Source organism: Cyanistes caeruleus, chromosome 6 (assembly GCF_971803275.1).
Source record: "Cyanistes caeruleus chromosome 6, bCyaCae1.hap1.1, whole genome shotgun sequence".
NCBI lineage: Eukaryota > Metazoa > Chordata > Aves > Passeriformes > Paridae > Cyanistes > Cyanistes caeruleus.
The window spans coordinates 25,345,308-25,364,951 of record NC_141706.1 but is presented as its reverse complement, the minus strand read 5'-3'; the positions used below and the strand labels follow the sequence as shown (position 1 = coordinate 25,364,951).

At 41.3% G+C, this 19,644-nt stretch overlaps 2 protein-coding genes across 7 annotated transcripts in view; both read left to right on the top strand.

Moving 5' to 3' along the window:
* PAMR1 (peptidase domain containing associated with muscle regeneration 1) overlaps window positions 1–14,574 on the top strand; it is a 56,258-nt gene extending 41,684 nt beyond the window's left edge. Inside the window, exons 7-12 of one of the 2 annotated variants that reach the window (XM_086894047.1) lie at window positions 3,622–3,792; window positions 6,453–6,665; window positions 8,226–8,292; window positions 10,383–10,615; window positions 12,011–12,306; window positions 13,526–14,574. In XM_086894047.1, the coding sequence (XP_086750173.1) occupies window positions 3,622–3,792; window positions 6,453–6,665; window positions 8,226–8,292; window positions 10,383–10,615; window positions 12,011–12,306; window positions 13,526–14,062 (1,517 nt within the window). In that variant the 3' untranslated portion in view covers window positions 14,063–14,574. The remainder of the gene's footprint in view (window positions 1–3,621; window positions 3,793–6,452; window positions 6,666–8,225; window positions 8,293–10,382; window positions 10,616–12,010; window positions 12,307–13,525) is intronic. The other variant, XM_086894048.1, reaches the window with a different exon arrangement.
* Window positions 14,575–17,484: 2,910 nt separating this feature from the next.
* SLC1A2 (solute carrier family 1 member 2) overlaps window positions 17,485–19,644 on the top strand; it is an 81,961-nt gene continuing 79,801 nt past the window's right edge. For 2 of the 5 annotated variants that reach the window (XR_015288307.1, XM_086894051.1), the window contains exon 1: window positions 17,485–17,676. Coding sequence is in view for 1 of the 5 variants with exons in the window: in XM_086894049.1 (XP_086750175.1) it covers window positions 19,001–19,017 (17 nt within the window). In the remaining 4 variants the exon portion in view is untranslated. Of the gene's footprint in view, window positions 17,752–18,519; window positions 19,018–19,644 lie in introns of those variants that run through there. The other 3 variants (XM_086894050.1, XM_086894049.1, XR_015288306.1) reach the window with 3 other exon arrangements.

The following is a 19,644-nucleotide window of genomic DNA, read 5'->3' as shown; positions in this document are numbered from 1 at the left end:
CAGCTCATAGCCCTGTCTGTGCTGTAGAAGTCAGGGTAGACCAAGCACAGGTGCAGCTGGGGGTGGATACAAGCTGTGATGGGGATGGCTGGAGGTGAGTGAGAGTTTTGAGGGGGATCCAGCCCTCTCTGCTGGACCATGCACAGGAGGACTGAAATACTCAGTAGATGGCAGGATAAGTTCCATCCTGCCTAAGCAAGGGAATCTGAATTGTATCAAATACCTTAGAAAGCTTAGAAACTGAGGAGAAGTGGGTCAGATCATGTGGTTGGATTTTATGACTAATGTGTATCCAGAGGGCAGAGCTAGGTATGAATGACATTTACAAAATGTTCTTTTCCTTTCTTTTTGACTTCTGAGAAATGTCTGTTGGAGAGGTGGATTTAGTCGTACACCAGGAGAGAATGTTGAAAGACTTCAATAAAATATCTCAGAGAAAGAAGGCTGTCTGAAAATTCAATGGAATACACTGCCCATTCTGAAAGATATAAGAACTGGTGAAATTCACTCTTGATGGGAAGCTATCCACAAAAAAATAAGATAACTTGGATGAAACACATGGGGGCTAGGGCTCCCTTCATAATAACTCTTCAAAACTCCATTGCCTGAAGTGTTCACAAGTAGAGGGGAAAGGTGCCAAAGAGCTCCCTGAAACACATTAAGTATAAAAGGCAAGTCAAACTGAAGAAGAAAAGACCCACAGAGCTCAAGCCAAAGCAGTAGAAGCAGGTACTGGAGTAATGGTATGAGACTTTCTGACTAGATAATATTGCTGAAAACAGAGAGCTCAGCTCTGGGACTGAGATACAGGGAACATCTCAAGATTCAAAACCACATTTAATTTGTAGAGAGAAAGAATGGGCTTACAAAATGATCCATAGGAAAAAAAAAATAAATAATGGAGTGGCTCTGTCTCCAGTGGCAAATTCATCCCTGTGTTACAAGAGAACAGACAACCAGTAGTTAAAGACATGGGTAACAAAAGGGACAATTATCTATTAATAAAGCTAAGGTGTTTTGCCATCGGAGAAACCCTCAGTGGCTCTGTGGCACAAGTATGAGTGAGCTAATGCTTGTAACATCCCTGTGATGAAAGGAGTGCTCTCATTTGTCACATACAGCAGATGAAGCAACCTACCTATGACCACAGCTTTTTAGCTATGATTAGATCTCATGACCTTCTGCATCCATGTCCTCTGCTCTAGGCCATAGTTCAGTACTAAATGAATAGTGAATGAAATACTGAATTTACATCATAAATAAAACCAGAGTTGTTCCTGCTGGCTCATGAGGGCACAGAGAATCTAAAGAAAGTCTGGCAACAAACAAATCAAAAGGATGAGAAACTAAATCTCTTAAGCACTTAGGGACTGAACAAGAACAGATACTTTTAGTTAGTAAGCAAGTGTAGCTTGCTTGGTCACATTTTTTTCCTGGATGGACCTAAAACACAAAAGCACCAAAATATTTGTTCTGCAGAGCTGAACTGGACCATAAGTAAAACAGAAAACCTGGATTTATGACAAAAAAGTAGAAGTCTGACAGGTGCACAGATGGTTCATCTAGTTTCCTCATTTGACAAGCTGAGTGTGACTTAACATTGAAAGAGAGAAAAATAGATGTAGATAAATGGATTGCTGCTCAGAGAAAGATATGGAGGGAGTGACTGGGAATACACACATCATGAGTGGGAAGATGAGTATTCTGAGAATTTAAAACACCTAGAAATTCTATGTTCCTTTTCTTTATCTTTAATTTATCTACATGCTTATGTATACACACACACACATATATACACACACATATATATATTACATACATATATATATACATATATATATACACATATGTGTGTGTTTGTGTGTTTTTATTTCACATGAGAAACATCAAAGGCTAGTAATTAATTTTTTTAAAATTTTGAACATTATTCTTTTGCTAATGATGACATTGATGAAGAATACTTGGAGCCAAAAGGAAATGTTGACCTCCCCTAACTGGATGGGATTTGATTAGGAGCATTATAGTCCAGGCCCCTCTCTGATGCTTAATTGTTTGACAGTTTTTCTTGCCAAGACCTTTGCTCACTAGTGCACAAATGATTCTTCCAACTCGTTGTTTGATGTCTTCTTTATGTGAATCATTGGATGGTCCACAATCCATATAAATGGATGCATTTATGTGTGCTCTGTGTAAGGATTACAGGACAGAGGCCTTAGAAAAGTTTTCCTCTGAAAGTTTTTTAAGTATCAAAATTTGTCTGCAGGTTAGCAAGCAACTGTCTATGAGGCAAAACAGAAAAGTCAAATTCTAAAAGCATAAAGTAGGTATGATCTATTTAGCATTGATCTATTTATTGTCAGCAGAGTACCACAGGGGACAGGTGAAAAACCCATATGTATATCTATGTCTTGCACTGAATCTTCTTCCATGCAGTTTTTCACAAGGGCCTAGGCAAAGCCAGAGACAGAGATGTGTAACTATGTAGATACTAAACTGTGTGTTTCCTACATTGCCTACAGAAATACGTATGTAATTTCTGCATACAAGAAACTGGCATTAAAACATGACTTGGAGAAATTTAACAAGGCATGGACATTCTCTGCATCTCATAACGAAGAAAGTACAGCATCAAATAAAATTATCAGGTGGCAGACTAGAAACAAAACTAAAGAAGGCAGTGCATTTTTTGCACTTAGTCTGTAGAACTCATTGCCACAGGATGTTGTGGACACTGAGGATGTGGTTGAGTTTAGAAAATACAAAGACAAATGTTTTAAAAATATCAGCAGGGTATGTTATACCAAAAATAGCGTTGTAGTTCAGGTAGTCCTTGAGCTTCAGACTTTTGAATGCTGACAGACTATGCCAGGAAAGTATTCTATATGCTTGTTCTGTTTTTCTAGTCCTTCCTTCAAATCTACTGTTTTCCACAGTTGGACAGGTTTCTGTGCTGGGTGGATCTTAGCATGGTTGGCTTGATGCTGTCAGAGAAATCTTGCTTTTGATGCTTAATTTCATGTTTACTGTTTGCAATAGTTATAGAGAACATAATCTGTATTTTCCCAATAGAACAAATCCTGTGGAAAGGGTAAATATCCCATTTTAGTAAATATCAAGGTTCCTTTTTAGTGTAATTATGTTAATATTTGATTTACACAAATATTGATGCTTTATAATTTCTGAGATGTTATCTGAAAATCTACACAAAATGTTCGGGGATGTTTGAACGAAATTCAGTATAAGGCTTTTAAGGATCTAGATTTTTTTTCTTGGCCAAGCATGTTAGTTCATTCAAAACCCTTGTTAAGATGGCAAGTATTTCAAGTACTCATTCTGAGCAAATGAGCCCTAATGATTCAAACACTTATGCACATGACCATGTGACACTTCAGAGAAATCCTATTGAACCTAATGGATCTAGACAGGTTTTGAAAACTGGGATGTAAATGTGTGTAGAGCTGACATCTAAACAACTTTCTAAAGATCAGCATACACTGGTCTTTTAATATTGACTCCTGTATCCATTGTAATTGGTTTTTCTATGTTCTTAGTAAAGAATCATCCTAACACAGTCCTTTTTTTGTAATAAAGTGGATTTTTTTGAAATATCTGAACTGTCAGTGGTGATGTGTAGGACTCCAGGTGCTCCCGCTCATGGTATTGTGGAAGGAGATGACTTTAAATACGGGGCCCGGGTTTACTTCAAGTGCAACGCAGGTTACAGCTTAAAAGGCAGCCGTGTTGCCTACTGTCAGCTTGATGGGATTTGGTCAACACATCATCCTGAATGTGGTAAGGTCATTTTAATTTTAATTCTTATCAAACATTTTGGCCAATGTATTTCCATGAAACTAGACTATCTAAATCTCACTTGAAATTTGGTAGGTCTGTGACATAACATGTCCTTTTGTCTTCCTGTCTTTAAGAAGCAGTAGGAATTCTAATTTTACTCTGCGAGAGCCCCAGCCTCCTTTTATATAGCCTCCTTTTATACAGCCTCCTTTATATAAAAAAAGACTTTTTTATATAAAGGTCTGACTGAAACATCACTTTACTGAAAACTAATAACCTCAAAGTCTTTAGGCATGTTTCCTTCTTACACATAGAGAGAAAATGTCTAGGACCAAAGCCAAGTGAGGGACATAGTAAAATAGTTATTTCTCTTACTCTATGTGTCTGACAAATTCTCTGCAGAAGCCTGGTGCACTCTGTAGAGACGAACAGGACCTTACTGTGTGAACACTAGACTCTTACTTCAATTCCCATTCTAGACAAAAACTGATAAAAATGAAACTTTCATTCATTCTGACTGTGCAGGATGGCATGCCTACAATTCACATTGGTTCATCTGTAAAATTCCTTCTTGTCATCCAAATAGACTTTAAATTTCCTTCAGCTGTTTTGCATTGCACAATTTAATTTCCATATTCCAGAACATTAGTTTCAATTGATAAAGTGTGTTATGTCAAACAATGTAAATTTTGGGGGAAGTGTTGTAAAACAATTGTATGTAAGTTCATTTGAAAGAGCAAGCAATTGGTATTCTTCTATTTAGAGAGAAGTCTCTAATTGCAGTAAATGTAATGTCAGGATCATGCTAAATCCCTACTGCATGATGGCCCTGGCTAAAGATCTATAGGAAAAGCTGCCTCTAGACTTGGCAGTCACTGAAGTGCTAGGTCTCTCCTTCCCAGATGTTTTCTCTTTGTTTTTAATAAATCAAAAAGGTCATAACCCCAAGCCTATGGAAAAAGACAATTACTGTGAAAATACTGAAATAAGAGAAGGCCTTAAGTGACTTACGTGGTCAAGCTTTTGGTACATTTGGAATCACACTCTGCTGACCAGATGATGCCTTCAGGCCAGCCATCAGTGCAGAAGGCAACTTGGAGATAAAGCATTATTCTGTGGGGGATTCTCTGTAGTCTTTAGCTGCTATCAAGTTATCAATCACTTATGGTTCACAAGTGAGAGAGCCAGTGAGGTACAGAGAAGGAAAATGGAGCCAAATGAAAAGGAGACAGGGCTTTGCTTTTCCCTTTCTCCTGGTGGAGAGGAAGTTCAGAAATCCTTGTTTACTGAATATAATTAGTGGAAAAGTAAAGTACGTATATAGCCTTCAGCATAAGCTAAAATCCAATGCTTGTAAAGAAAACACTGGAATATAGACTTAGCTTGAATGCTATACTCACTGTTAAAAGCACATGCTCTTCATTGACATGGCATTGTTATGGCTGGCTGTGCTCACTCGCTTTGCTGAGCTGAGCTTTGTCTGGTGGCACAAGGTATGACTTTGTGACAGGACCAGGCCATACCTTTGCACTGTAACTGTGCTGATTTCACAGCAATTTAAATAAATATCTGAGTGCTTTGTTATATGTTGGTGCTTTTGTGAACTGAGGCTCAGCAGGCGGCAGAGTCTGAAGCAATGATATGAAGAGGTAATTTAGTGTCAGTTGTTATGTCCCAGTCCTCTGGGCTCTCTGTGAGCGGCACCAGCACCAGCTGTCTGAACTAGATGTTCACTGGTCATCATGCACTGAGACACCAGGCCGAGAAATCAAACAGAATTGCATGTTACCATTTTCCTGACAAGAAAACTGAGGTGAAATACAAAGGGAAAAAAAGTACCTTGTCAGCTGCTAAATAGAAAGAGCAGAACAGTTAAAAATAAGGGAAAAAAATCTTCTAGCATCACACAGTGAGTGCTGTCCTCTAAATTTAGGCCAAAAGTCTAAGTTTATTGAGAAAAAAACCCCAAAAACACAACAAGAATTTAAAAAAAAGTGGAAAATACTGGGAAGGAGGAACTAAAAGAGGTTTTAGAGTCAGAATATAGCATGAGTAAGCTTTTCATATTAAATTCTTATTGTCAGTAAATATATATGTGTTCTATTTCAATTCCTGTATTTCCCTGGATTATTGAGAGATCTTTCTCAGTGCTAAGAAAATGAAATGCAACCAAACAGAAAAGAAAAATTAAGTAGTCTAGTTTTATTATCCAAGTGCAGTGAAGTATTGAAAATACAGAAAAGGGAAAAGAATGCCAAGGGTCTGTTTCCTGAAAATAGTTTAAGTGCAGCCTTTTATGCTATTGAAGAAGCCTTGTTAATATTAATGGGACATTAACATCATGGGAAGTCAAGGTTCTTGTTCAGGATTGTCAGCTACTTCTTAAGATTTCAATAATTTGTGAATTTTTACCAATTTGAGAATCTTATACTTTCAGTGAGACTAAAATGTGTATTATAAACAGGCATCTCTATATCATAATTGTTTCTTTAATATTTGACATTTTCAAAGGCAGGGATCCCTGATGGTTCTTGAAAAGGCATCTTTAATAAAGTGTAGATTGTTTAGTAACATCTGAATAAAATGTCAAGCATTTTGATGGGTGAAAATAATGTAGTGAACCTGATAAAATGGTTACTATCTTTTTCCCCTATCATTAGTTCTAGAAGAAAAAAACTGCTCAGATCCTGGTGGCCCACTCAATGGCTACAGAAGAGTAGTAGAAGACACTGGGCTCTTGAATGGACGCTATGCAAAAATTGGCACAGTCATTGCTTTCTTTTGTAACAACTCATATGTTCTTAGTGGCAATGAACAAAGGACCTGCCAAGACGATGGAGAATGGTCAGGGAAGCAACCAATCTGCATAAAAGGTAGTTTACAAACTTTTTTTTACCACAGCTCACACAGGCTGCTATGGTTTTACTGGATTGTGTTTAATACCATTTGCACTTGACAATCGTATTTGCTAAGAATAAGATGTCTGGATGATACCTGATATGAGTTTTGTAGTTTGCCAGCTCTTCTGGCTGCTATACTCAGACAGAGAAGATGCCAATGATTCCAGAAGATTCCATCTTTAAAGAGGAAAAAGAATGTTCCCTAAGAGCCTTATTATCCTCATTCTAGGACTGAACCTGCATAAGATCAAAATCAAAGAAGATCAGGAGAGAATTGAAATAGAATGAAATAATTGCCTCATGAGACGGTTAACAATCAGTTGCTGTCATAGGAAATGAATGTCCTTTCACAATCCTTTTAAAACAATGGGACCAGTCATGAATGCAAAAGGCAGAGCCTGTACATTGCAGCCTTGAAGATATGATTAAATTATATGTATTCATCAAAACACTGAATCACACCTTTAAATCCTATGCTCTCGACCTGGAGCTATTCTACTAAGTGTGTATGAAACCATGAGTGAGTGAATGAATGAATGAATGAATGAGTGAATTTGGGCCAGGGAACTGCTAAATTAATTTTATGAAAGAAATTTCTTGACATACGGATTTTTTAAAAACTGAAATGATGATCATATAAAGAAATTTGTGTGTCCCCTGGGGAATTTGCTTTACTCTGTTGTTTTAGATTAAAATAATCTCTCCCTGAAGCATATAATCATCTGTGGAAAGCATCTTTATTGATGCTTACTGTGATACTGACATAATGGTTAACATGTATATCAATCACAAAGAACTAGATACTGTTAAATTACACAGAGAACAAGTGCTCAGGCGTACAGATAAAATCCATCCTGCAAGATTCCTTTTCTTCCACTCAGGACAGCAGGAAGGACGCCCTGGCAGAGTTATTTGAACTTGAATATTTTATCTTAATCTTAAAGTAAGTAAACTGAATATGCAAAACTAGAAATCTTAGATCTCGTTTCTGCTATTTTATGCATATTCAGGCAACTATGAAGTGTCCCTTTGAATCACAGCCTCCAATTCCTTCCATGAGTGCACAAACAGATTCTTAGAAGTGCATAACATCCTGCAGCCTTTCTCTGTATGCTGCATCATTGGATCAGCTGTATGGGGCTATGCAGAGGGAAATTAAGTATTTCTATATATAATTCCTTTACTGGAGAAGTTTGCTCTGATACAAGACCATCATCTGTAGTGCTGCAAGTGTGGCCTTCAGCCACACTGAATGATGGAATAATCTTCCTCTGTGCCTGAAAGTGCCAGTGCAGGGCAGTTCAGGAGCTTCCACTGTTGTAAATGGGATAGATCTTGTGAACTGTGAAGAAGTATTTTTCCAAGGCTTTAGGTTTTAGGATCTATCTTTATTTTAATGCATGTAACTTAACTGCCTCTTTTCTTAATCCAGACCACTATAGGTAGAGAGAGGAAAGGTTGGAAATGTGTATGAACCATAGCACTTGAGCTGTAAATCTGAAAAAGTACTATGCAACATTATATTTTTTCTAGCCTGCAGAGAGCCAAAGATCTCTGACCTGGTGAGACAGAAAGTTCTTCCAATGCAGGTTCAGTCAAGGTGAGAATATCTCAACTACAGTTTAAAGACAAAATGTGATTGCTTTTCCCCTCCTCTCCTTTTCACACCATGTGTTTAGCCTGCCTGAGCAGCAATTCCTACAAATCCACTGATAACTGAGCAAATGAGAGCTGCTGGGAGGGGAGGTCTGATTTAGCACAGGTTTCCAGTTGCTGGAAACAGCCAGGAAGAAATGCACAAATAAGAGATGGACAAACTTCAGGATGATGCTGGAATTCTGCATGCAAGCTTGTGACAGACTATGAGAACAGTCTAAGATTAGTTCCTTGGGGCTAATGATGTGTGTTAAAATATGAACATGTGTCATCTTAGTGCACAGGGAGAGTACAAGAGAAGAGGGTATGGCAGTGCAATCTGCTCCCAGTAAGTTTCACCATCCAAAGCAATTTAGCACCATTTATATAGGATGGGCATGAAGGAGAGGAGGAAGTAGAGTAGGAGGGGAGAAAGGAAGAATGAAAGATTAGATAGACCTTTCCTGGGCTTACCCTTCTGATGATTTCTTGAAATAAACCCAATCTGAATAAGTTATGTTGCAATGTTCAGGTTCATTTTCACCCAAGTAGTAATTTCTCATTTCAGGGTTATTTTTGAAATACATGACTCATTTAATTTTAGATTCAGTGCAAGAACTGTCCTCATCTTTGATCTTAAGAACAGGCATATCAGGTCAGAATAATGGTCCAGCTCAAGCCATATCCTGTCTCTGGCACCAGCCAGTAGCAGGTGCCTAGAGAAGATTTGAGGAATGAGGCGAGCATATACTTCCCAATCACTCAGCCACTCTCCAGGTCTGTGATGTGTGATTGTAGACATGCCCCTGAGAAGCTGACATGAGGCTTTAATAGCCATTAGGGGATTTTTCTTGCTTAAATTTCTCTATTAACTTTACATAGGGGTCTTACATGTTTCAGATATGAACACCAGCTGTATTGAGGGAACATACATGCCATCCCATCCATAAGATGTCATGAGATGATGGCATCTCATGTTTGTGGACTGTTTTTAATCCCTTGAAGTAGAATCTCCATTTAATAGGTCAAGAGTGAGGTAAAATCTAAATTATGCAATATATAAAGTCACCTGTAAGCCTTGAATGGTACCCTAGCAGACTAAGTATGACCACAGCAGCTCTCATCCTTCTTCCAAAATACAAGAGATTTGCCATTGCTCTTGTTCTTTGTAACTTTACTTTCCTGTTACGTATCACCTCATACGTATGATGATCCTTCGATATGATGGAGGTGTCTGTGTCTCTCTGTGATAAAAATGATCATGAGGAAAAAAAAAAGTCTTTTCTGGATGTAGGCAGTACCAGAAATTGCAAGGGAAACTAATTTCCTGCTGAATTTTTCAGGCACAAAAAGGTGGTATTTTTTTTTGTAGATATGAGCTTTTAAGCATTAAAGCCCAGGACACATTCTAAATTATAAAAATTAAGTGTAACTGTTGTCAAGCTTATGCTCCATATCTATGCTGGTGCATATATTTATTTCTCAATTATGTGCCCTGTTTCAGCTAATCAGTGCAATTTCTAAGTGGAAGCTTAACAATTACAAAATTATGAAATCTCTGTGGTGAGGCAATTATCTCTGTTAATTGCTAAATCAAGCTACTTTAGCAACATCATTTAATCTGAATCAATTCCTAATCTGTCTATTTAAATATTCACTAGAGAAAAGATGTGCCTAGCTCCCCTCTACTGAGAATTAATTATCACAATACCAAATTAAGGTGTAATTTCTTTATTTAAAAAATATCCCTGTCCTTTTGTGAATAGAAAGAATTTCTGCATTCAGAGGCAAATCTCAATTCAGAAACTGTAAATGGAAAAAAGAGACACAAATAGGATATGTATAAACATGAGTGTAATTATATATGTGTGCAGATATATGTAAATAAAATAGGTGGGATGTAAATAGGAGTGTTGCTAAACTATGCTGGAATTATATTTTTTCCTTATGCTTTCATGAGCAAACTTCATATGATTTTAAATGATACTTTAAACAAACTGGTAATGATTGCTTTTATAACACGATAATTATTGTGTTCTTTGTGCCTTGAAACAGAGAAACGCCTTTGCATCAACTTTACTCTTCTGCATTCAGCAAGCAAAAGCTTCAAATCTATCCAACCAAGAAGCCAGCACTGCCATTTGGAGAACTGCCCCAGGGGTACCAGCACTTGCACACGCAGCTCCAGTACGAGTGCGTTTCTCCCTTCTATCGCCGCCTGGGCAGCAGCAGGAGGACTTGCCTGAAGACAGGAAAATGGAGTGGGAGAGCCCCTGTGTGTATCCCAAGTGAGTCTCCAAGGGAAAAAATGTGCATATCTCTTGGGTGAATGAGGGAACAGGATGTGTATTCATCTTAGATATTTAGGGAGTCACAGCAGTGTAGGCTGCTTATACTTCCAGCTGGGAGAAAGGAGAGATAAAGCTTGAAGGATATATGTGTCTTTTTATGCATTGGGAGAATTTGTGCAGTTGATGGTAAAGTGATCAGGCCTTCAGCAGTGTAATTTGCCATTAATTTTTCTACTCTTTTAGTGAGCAAAAGGTATAGTGAGTCTTTCTCCTGATCTGAAATAGCTTTCCTACTACCACTTCATGTATTTCTGTATTATTTACTACAAATGGGATTTTTCTTTCATTTGTATACTTTGGCACACAGCTGACAAAACCATCAAAGTTTAAGCAATAGAAGGGAGAGTCTACATTTTTAAAGAGGCTTTTCCTTCAATAAACCCTATTAAGGAAGTGTTTATATTGCAAACTGTAAGTCTAGATAAAATTGAATCTGTAGCTAGTGCACAAAGTAAGTTAGGGCAAGACTGTCACAAGATTTGGTAAAGCCTACTACCTACTACATCAAGCAAACTGTGAAAAGTAAATCTTAACAACAAATTTTTATTGCTCTTATTTGTGGTTTTACTTTGAGATAATAATCATGTACTTTGAAAAGTACTGCATTCACTATGGACATGCACACACTAGATACCAGGAAGAAAATATCTCCTAAGGCACACTAAAAATTGCAACCATGCAAAGTAACTCTTTAAACTCTTTCTTTCAATGTAACTTCAGCTGAAGTAAACATTTCATGATATAGGGGATTTTACCTTGGGTCAAAGCATGGATAACATATTCCTAGAATAAGGCAGAGCTTTTTCTTTTCGCCAGGATGACTGTTGATTTAGATGGATTTGCTTCAGCATTCTTGTCGCAAAGCAAGTCTGTTTTTATAGGCATGAATTGACCTGTGCAAAGATTCGTGCCAGGAGAGGCCTCAAAAATACACTGTGACTGCCTAGGGTGAATTTTAGTGCACTGATGGCTTTATAGCATTTTATGATAAACAAAAATCAGGGGTGTTCTTTCTGTTTCTTTCTGCAGTCATCTCATTATAGTGCAACTCAATAAGGTTGTGAAAATTCACCTACTCAAGTGCTAAATCCACATTCCTACTTGACCCAGGAATTCAGATAATAATGGAAAACTTGAATATTTTTTTAAAAAACTATATCAAATACTCCTATAATTTTGCAGGTTAGAGACAGAGGCTAATTAGACATCTGTCGTTCATATTGATCACTGCAGTTTAGTTTCTTTTGTCACATTCTAAGAAGAAATCAAGATCAATGCTCGGATTCTTTTGGGGAGAAAGTGCTACCTACTTTTTGCTTCATGTTTCCTCAGTCTGTGGAAAAGCAGAAAACATCACACTTAAGAAGGCAGCAACGTCTATGAGGTGGCCGTGGCAAGCAGCCATCTATCGCACAGCCAACGGGGTGAAGGAGAGCAGCCTTCGGAAAGGGGCCTGGATCCTGATCTGCAGCGGGGCCCTGGTGAATGAGCGCACTGTGGTGGTGGCAGCTCACTGTGTCACTGACCTGGGCAAGACCATCGTGCTCAAGACAGCAGAGCTCAAGGTGGTTCTGGGGAAATTCTACAGAGACGATGACAGGGATGAAAAGACCATCCAGAACCTGAGGGTGAGTAAGCCTGACAGGAGTGAAAAATGATGAGCACAGGTAGGTGCTGATCACATCTGTCTTGTATGGGGAGAAAAAGGTCACCCTTTGGGCAGTGCACTCTCTTACATGTTGCTCTTTGAAATGCATGTGTAGAGATTCAAGTGCCATGGCCTAAGAAGGGCACATGCTGTAGTTCACTGAATTCCTCGAAGCCATCCAACTCATACATTCGCCCCTAATTAAGTAAATAGCTCAGGTTCTGTGGGCCGTAATGTCTTGAGTGATATTGCCAGTAAAAAAGTAGAAGAGATGCCAGCTACTGTCAAAATTGATTAGCATAATTTATGAGGGAAACACTTGTATTCTAAATCCTGGTTTGATGCCATGAGCACATTTTACTTCTCAGTCCCAAGGCCCTACAGCTCTAAACTGAAAAGAAGTTTATGTCTGACTCCAGTTCCAAAAATAGCACCTTGGGCTTACCAGAGTGATTTGCTTTTTTCAAGCAGAACTAGAAAGGCTGAAGTAAAAATGAGAAATACAGAAATTTTGGGTATGTGTCTTTCTTTTTTGGGGAAGTATGGAGTGTGTGTCTAAGTTAATTAATGGATTTTATCCAAAATACCATAATTAACTTGATTCTTTCCCTCCTGACCCCTTTTCTGTTTCTTTCTGTAATCCCATCTTTTTCATTCTTTTCCTGTAAGAAAATATATTATTTTTTTACAGTATTTCCTAATAGGAATCCTATCTGTTCTTGTAGCATTTTATTAAGGAAACGAGCAGTAAAATCTTGGCCCCAGTATTATGTAATGTATATGCTAGTAGTCTCTTCTGGTGGGAAGTCAGGTGCACTTCAATGAGAAAGTAACATTTTAGTTCAAAGCCCCACTCCATACAAATTCCACAGGCTGAAGGTGTCATTGCAGGTAAAACCTTTTTAGTACGCAGTAGAAAGCTTGAGTTGCATACTAACTCCCCATTTTGCTAAAAAATGTTCTTGACTGCTTTTGTGTAAGAAATGTTTCATGCAATAAAAACTTTCTTAAAATCCAAGCAGAAAAAAAAAGAAAAGTCAGAAGATGCTCGACCTGTGTATGTTTCTCATTTGAGTGAAAGAACACCATAGGTGGGGGTAGAGGAGAAGTATGCAAGATAAACTAAAATGTATAAAGAGTGCTGCTGACCTGCCATTGCTGTTAACCCTTCAATTCTTCCTACTCTGTTTCCTCTCCAGATTTCTGCCATCATAGTGCATCCCAATTATGACCCTATTTTACTTGATTCTGATATAGCTGTCATAAAACTCTTGGACAAAGCCAGGATCAGCAGTCGTGTTCAACCCATTTGCTTGTCATCTTCTCACGACTTGACTTCATCCACAGAGGATCTGAAGATAATGGTTACTGGCTGGAAGGTATTGGCTGACATTAAAGAGCCTGGATACAAGAATGACACCATCCGCATGGGAGTTGTTCAGATGGTGGATTCACTGTTGTGTGAGCAACAGTATGAGGATAATGGGATACAAGTCAGCATCACTGACAGTATGTTCTGTGCCAAACAAGACCACACAGCCTTTTCTAATATCTGCCCTGCTGAGACTGGTGGGATTGCAGCCATAACTTTGCCAGGAAAAGCATCTCCTGAGCTAAGGTGGCACCTGATGGGATTAGTGAGCTGGGGTTATGATAAAACTTGCAGCCTAGAACTCTACAGTGGCTACACCAAAGCTCTTCCTTTCAAAGACTGGATTGAGAAGAACATGAAATAAAAATCTGAGTCTGGAAACGGCATTTTATAGTACAATATCTCTCTCAGTCTCTGTTACTTTAGGCTTCTCATCCCAGTGATGAGACACATCTGGGATAAGGTTAAGGCAGACAGCCTGGTAATTTGTCCTAGGATCAGATATTTCATCAGGCTACTTTTACTTAACCCATGGCAGAGGGTCTTAGTGCATGAGAAGTTTTGTCATATTTTGTCTGTCTCCCCTGGTGGGAAGACGGTGCTCTGCTCCTGAATCTGACATGCAGAAGCAGGACAGTAAATTCTGTATGAAATTAATCTGTAGTATGGAGTTCCCTGGAGAAACTGATGATGAGCCTCTCCCAAAAATCTGTGTGACTGAGTGGATTATGAGTCTGGAAAGAGTAGCCTGAATTCACTACGGCAGATGAGCTTGTTGTGGTATGTGCTGTCTGTATTGCCACAGTACAATGTAATCTTCTTCCCTCCCAAGTACTTTACACATTTAAATAAACCATGGTTTGTTTTTTTAACCTACATACTCATGTCTGACATTATTTAGATCCATTGTTGCTATATCTTTGTCACACTCTTGGAACTCTCTACTGCCCTTGTCTCTTTGCATGTCACTCTCACTTGGGACTCTTCAGGAACACTAAAAGGCAGAATCAGTACAAAATTCGAGGACTATTTATATATATATAAGTATCATGATTTTTTCTTCTTAATACACCCAGTGCTGCTATTGTACGTGAACCACTACAATGAAATCTACAGAGGAGTTCCGTTTCACCTTGTATTCTAAATAAATGAAAACACAAAACGTATTTTAAATATGTTTTTTTCCAAGTAGGTTATTTAAAATAACTATGAAAACTTCAGGAAAACTTTCAGTTCCCATTAGTTCCCATGCATTTGTGGTAAAACTACTCCTCTGTAGCTCTTCAGGGTGAAGAATAAATAATAACATGCAGCAGGCACTTTTCTTGAACTGGGGCTGAACTGTTTGACATCAGAGGGCAAGATTCTCTCACTGGGCATGTTGTCCAGGGAGACACCTGGGTGTCCTCATGGTCCTTAGTCACTGTTCTTTCACTAAATCATTCTCTATTCTCTATTCAGTCATGGCTAAAGATTAGGGATTAATCCTATAAAAGTTGGGGAGAAGAGACAGTAATGACTGTCTTCCATCAGTGATTTCTCAGTAAATCGTGTATGACCCCCTGGAGTTTTCAGGACCTTCAAATTATTACAGTGCCCAAACCAGCTTACAGCAGTAGCGGGATGTGAGGGCAGGGAATCTGATGAAAAGATTTAGTGCTCTTACCAAGAAGGACTCAGATCCTGAAGCTGTGTTCTGCCTATTGCATGGCCACGGCAACTTGAAGTTAGCAAGTCTGTTTTCAGCTCTGATTCTCTGATGCTGTAAAATCTCATTAAGAGTTTCTTAGCATTCAGTAGTTTCTACCCACTTTTGAATTTGAAAACTGCTGCTAAAAGGACAATTAGTATTGGACATCATTCCATGTAATTTCTTTTTTATTTTCTTGGCAGAAATACTTACTGTGTTATGCTTTTGCACTTTTCTTGTTTTCATTGGCAATGGGACCACATGATGTTGGTTAAATCAAAAAGTTTAAGGGCTACAATCAAAGTATATTGCTTCTCTTTATCTTGTTTGTCTGTCTTCTCCTGCCAGGAGATTATGCTTGGCCGACAAAATGCATGGCAACAACAGCGAAAAAATCCTGAATTAAATGTGAAAAACATGATGTGTTTCATTCCTCTGCCGGGAGGAACACATGCCAATGAATGTGTGGTACTCCCCTGCTGACAGAATGGGTTAGAGAAAATTAGGTGTCAGTTTTGGAGGAGCACAAACTTGCAGAAAGTCAACATGTGTTTCTTCCTAACACTATTGACAAAAAATGAAATGAGAAAGCTCTTTTGTGATTACATTAAACAAGAGTTTCTACACTCTAAATAATTATTGTATTATTTAATGGTAAACAGAAAGTATGAAGATCTGTGAGCCGGTTGTCTTCTGAGTTATGACACCATGACTGCATTATTGCTCTCCACTGCTACCACTGAGAGACATGAGGTCCTAAATGCTTTTTCCTCTCTTTAGGATTTGTCCAGTCCAAACAGATATGCAAAAGTCTGTTTTAATTCCAGACTTAGATCTCACTCTTCTTCTTTTACTAAAGATCATCTGTATTTTAGTATTTACTGGTCCTCTAACTGCTCCTCCGTGTTGAATCCCATCCCCATTTGGCTTCAAATCAGCTGAAAGCTTCTGGGCTTGGACAGCAACAATATAGCTGTTCACTAGCTGTATATCACACAAAAGTACATTCTTGAAGAGAAACTTGTAGGAATTCATGGAATTAAAATCTCAGGAGGTTGCTATAGCTGTGCATGCACAGCAGTATTCAACCCCTTTTTTTTACAGCCAGGATGCTCTTCAAAGAAAGCAGAAGCAAGAAAATAGCCAGACACCTCAACCCCAGGATTCAGATTTTAGCAGTCTTTTACAGGAGGAGGATGAAGTTGCAGCATTTGCTTCTATTTCTGGACCTCAATCATGTTTGAATGCTAGATTCAAATCTGCTATCTCTAAGTGGCCACATAATGTTTTATTTCTCTGGTTGTATGACATAGGTATTCACATGTGCAAGTGAGCAGTCATATCAACATATCCAAGCACCTGTACTACATCAAGTATTTCCAGGAATTACAAACCAGCTTGTCCATCCTTTTCAGTGGGGCTTACCCACTGCAGTTTCCTGTTTACAGAGTGAGCAGAACTATGCAGGGGTTAGCATCTAATGCCAATAATGAGGAAAAATAGAGATAAATGTTTGGAAAAAAAAGCAACGTGTGACCTGGAATTGCTAATCTCTCCGATAGCTTGGCTCTATTTTTAAGATGTAGAACTATTTCAAACGTCTCTTTCCAAACAGGTGAGGATCTGTGCCATCTGTTGGAGAAAGGGTGTGAAATAGCACAACATGGATAGCAGCTCATTTTCCCTCCAAGGAAAAAGAGCTGTGCATTCTGGAAAGGCCATAAGGATATAGCTACGGAAAGAGGAGAGCAAAACACTCTCTGCATTCTTATTCACTCCAACGAGTTTATGTTTTTCCTTTGTATGTTTCTGGGGCTGCATTAAATTACTTCCCAAAGCCACGGTGCTTAGCTGAGAAACAGCACTGAAAGGAAATGGACATAGTAAAGTACAGTCCCTTTTCAGACACCCTCAGTTACTCTCATAGAATTGCCCTTGTAAATTGTTCCTATTGAAAGCCTACGTCCATGGTAAGATTACAAAAAAAAAAATAAAAATTAAAAAATGTGTATTTGATTAGGACTGGGGATTGCGTGATAGGCTGCATCCTGCTATTTTTTAAGGGCAAGTAAATGGAATTGGCTCGGTTGCAGGAAAAGCATCCTGGGGGAGTGGGAGTGGTGCGGAGGGTCAGGCAGGCTTTGCTCAGCCGTGCAATCCCTGCAGCCTCCCAGCTCCTTATCGTGTCGGGGGCTTCCGCATGGCTGATGGCTTTCTGTGCCACCTCCTCGGTGCGGAGGGAACGAGCTGTGGCAGAAATGTTTGTTCCCTGTGAAACGGGACATCAGGTTGGTCAGGCTCCGATGGAAAGACAGCACTGAGGCTGGCGGGCAGAGTCCCAGCTGAGGGAAACGGGACCGAAGGTGTGTGGCAGTGTCTGGGCGTGACACGAGCGTTCCGTGTGCCAGCACGTGAGTGCGGGTACAGAACAGGACAGAAAATTCCGCCCCTACGCTGCAAAAATGCCTCGGGCGAACCCCGGGCCCGGGTCCGCCGACCCACGGCCACGCGCGGCTCCCCGGCCGTGGCGGGGCGGCACAGGTGGGGGCGCGGGGAGGGCCCGGGCGAGGCGTGGGGAGAGGCTGCGGCCACAGGCGGGCCGGCGGCCCGTGCCGGGCCAGGGCCGGGCCGGGCCGGGCCTGCGGGGCCGCCGGCGGCAGGTGGGGCCCGGGCGCCGCGGCGCGCACCGCCCGACAGGGGGCAGCACGGCCCCGCGCCGCGCCCTGCGCGTCCCTGCGGCCGGGGGACAGCGAGCCCCGGCCGGGCCGGCGGGACAGCTCGGCGCGGACAGCGCCCGGCCGGGCCGGGGCCCCCGCGAGGCTGCGGCCGCGGCTGCGGGGGCGCAGCCCCGAGCGCCGGGCTGCGGGACGCCGCTGCCGCCCCAGCGCCGGGCCGCTCTCGCCGGGGCACGTGCGGGAGCGCGGCGGCAGAGGGACGGCCCGAGCCGGGCTGTCCGCGCGTGTCTGCGGGATCGCGCCTTCCCGCGGCTCCCGGCCGGCTCCCCGAGTCCCGAGCCTGCCCCGGGAGGCGGTGGCGGTCGGCGGCGCCCGGCCCTCCCCCTGCGAGGGGCTCGCCGCCCCCCCCCCCCCCCCGCCGCTGCCAAGGAGCTGTTGGGGGGGATTTATAGGAGTAACAACGGCTCGTGATGTCAGCCCGTGCCTAAAATAGAGAGGGATTGACTGCAAATCCACGGCTCGAGGGCTAAAGCTTCCAATCCAGCCTCAGCCAGCGCCGCGCCGATGTGAAGTCGCCCCCCAGCTCTCGCACACAGCCGCGCACACACGCACACGCTCCCCGCGGCGAGGGGAGGGCGCCGGGGATCGCAGCCCAGGTGCCAGCGCCTCCTCGCCCCGCCGGCCACTGCTGGGCGGCCGCGGCGCAGCAGCGCCGGTCCCCGGGGCACCGAGAGCCTGCTCTGGGACGGCGGGGTGGGGGAGAGCCGAGGAGCGGAGCTGCCGGATCCTCGCCCTGCGGAGCCCCCAGGATTACAAGGAATTGCGTGCTCCTTCCCAGACGTGAGCGAGGGTTATACCAAAGAGCCAACCTCCTTCGCGCCCTGCTGTCCAAATTAATCCCTTGGACCCTTGAGAAGACAGGGGGTTTTTCGGAGCCATGGCATCGACAGAAGGGTGAGGGGGACCATCTCTTGGGTGGGAGGAACGGGAGGATGGGGGAGATGCCCGGCATTGTTCTTTTGGTAACAGTTTCCTGTCATCTGCTTCATTGTTAATCCTTGCCCCTCGCCATTCCCTAACAGAATAATTAGGGAGCGAGAGGAAACGAGAAGCAGACGATCCACATATAGAAGACAGCGAGGGAAAAAATTTCAAATATGAGCCGCTGAAAAGGTCTTGGGTTTTCCTTCCCATCACTTCTTTATTTAACCCCTGGAGGGCAGATCAAGCTTAAACCACCTGCCTGAAAGAGGAGTACAAGTGAATGCTTCACTCAATAGGGAGGGGGGAGCTTCTTCCTAAATATAATAGTAGTGTTAATAAAAATAATAATAGTAATAGTAATGCTAATTAATATTATAATTTAAAAAATAATCGAAAACCTGTCCCCCCCAGCCATCCCTTCAAAAGGCAACAAACAAATCCAACTTCTTGAGGAGTTGTGCAATTTTTCAGTTCTGTGCCAAATGCGTTAAAGTTCTAGCAAGAGAAATGCTGGGAAGGGCAAAGGGTTCTACAAGAGGCTTTAGAGAAAAGCAAACACAGTTCAGCTCTGGTAGTGTCCCTTGGAAGGAAACGGTT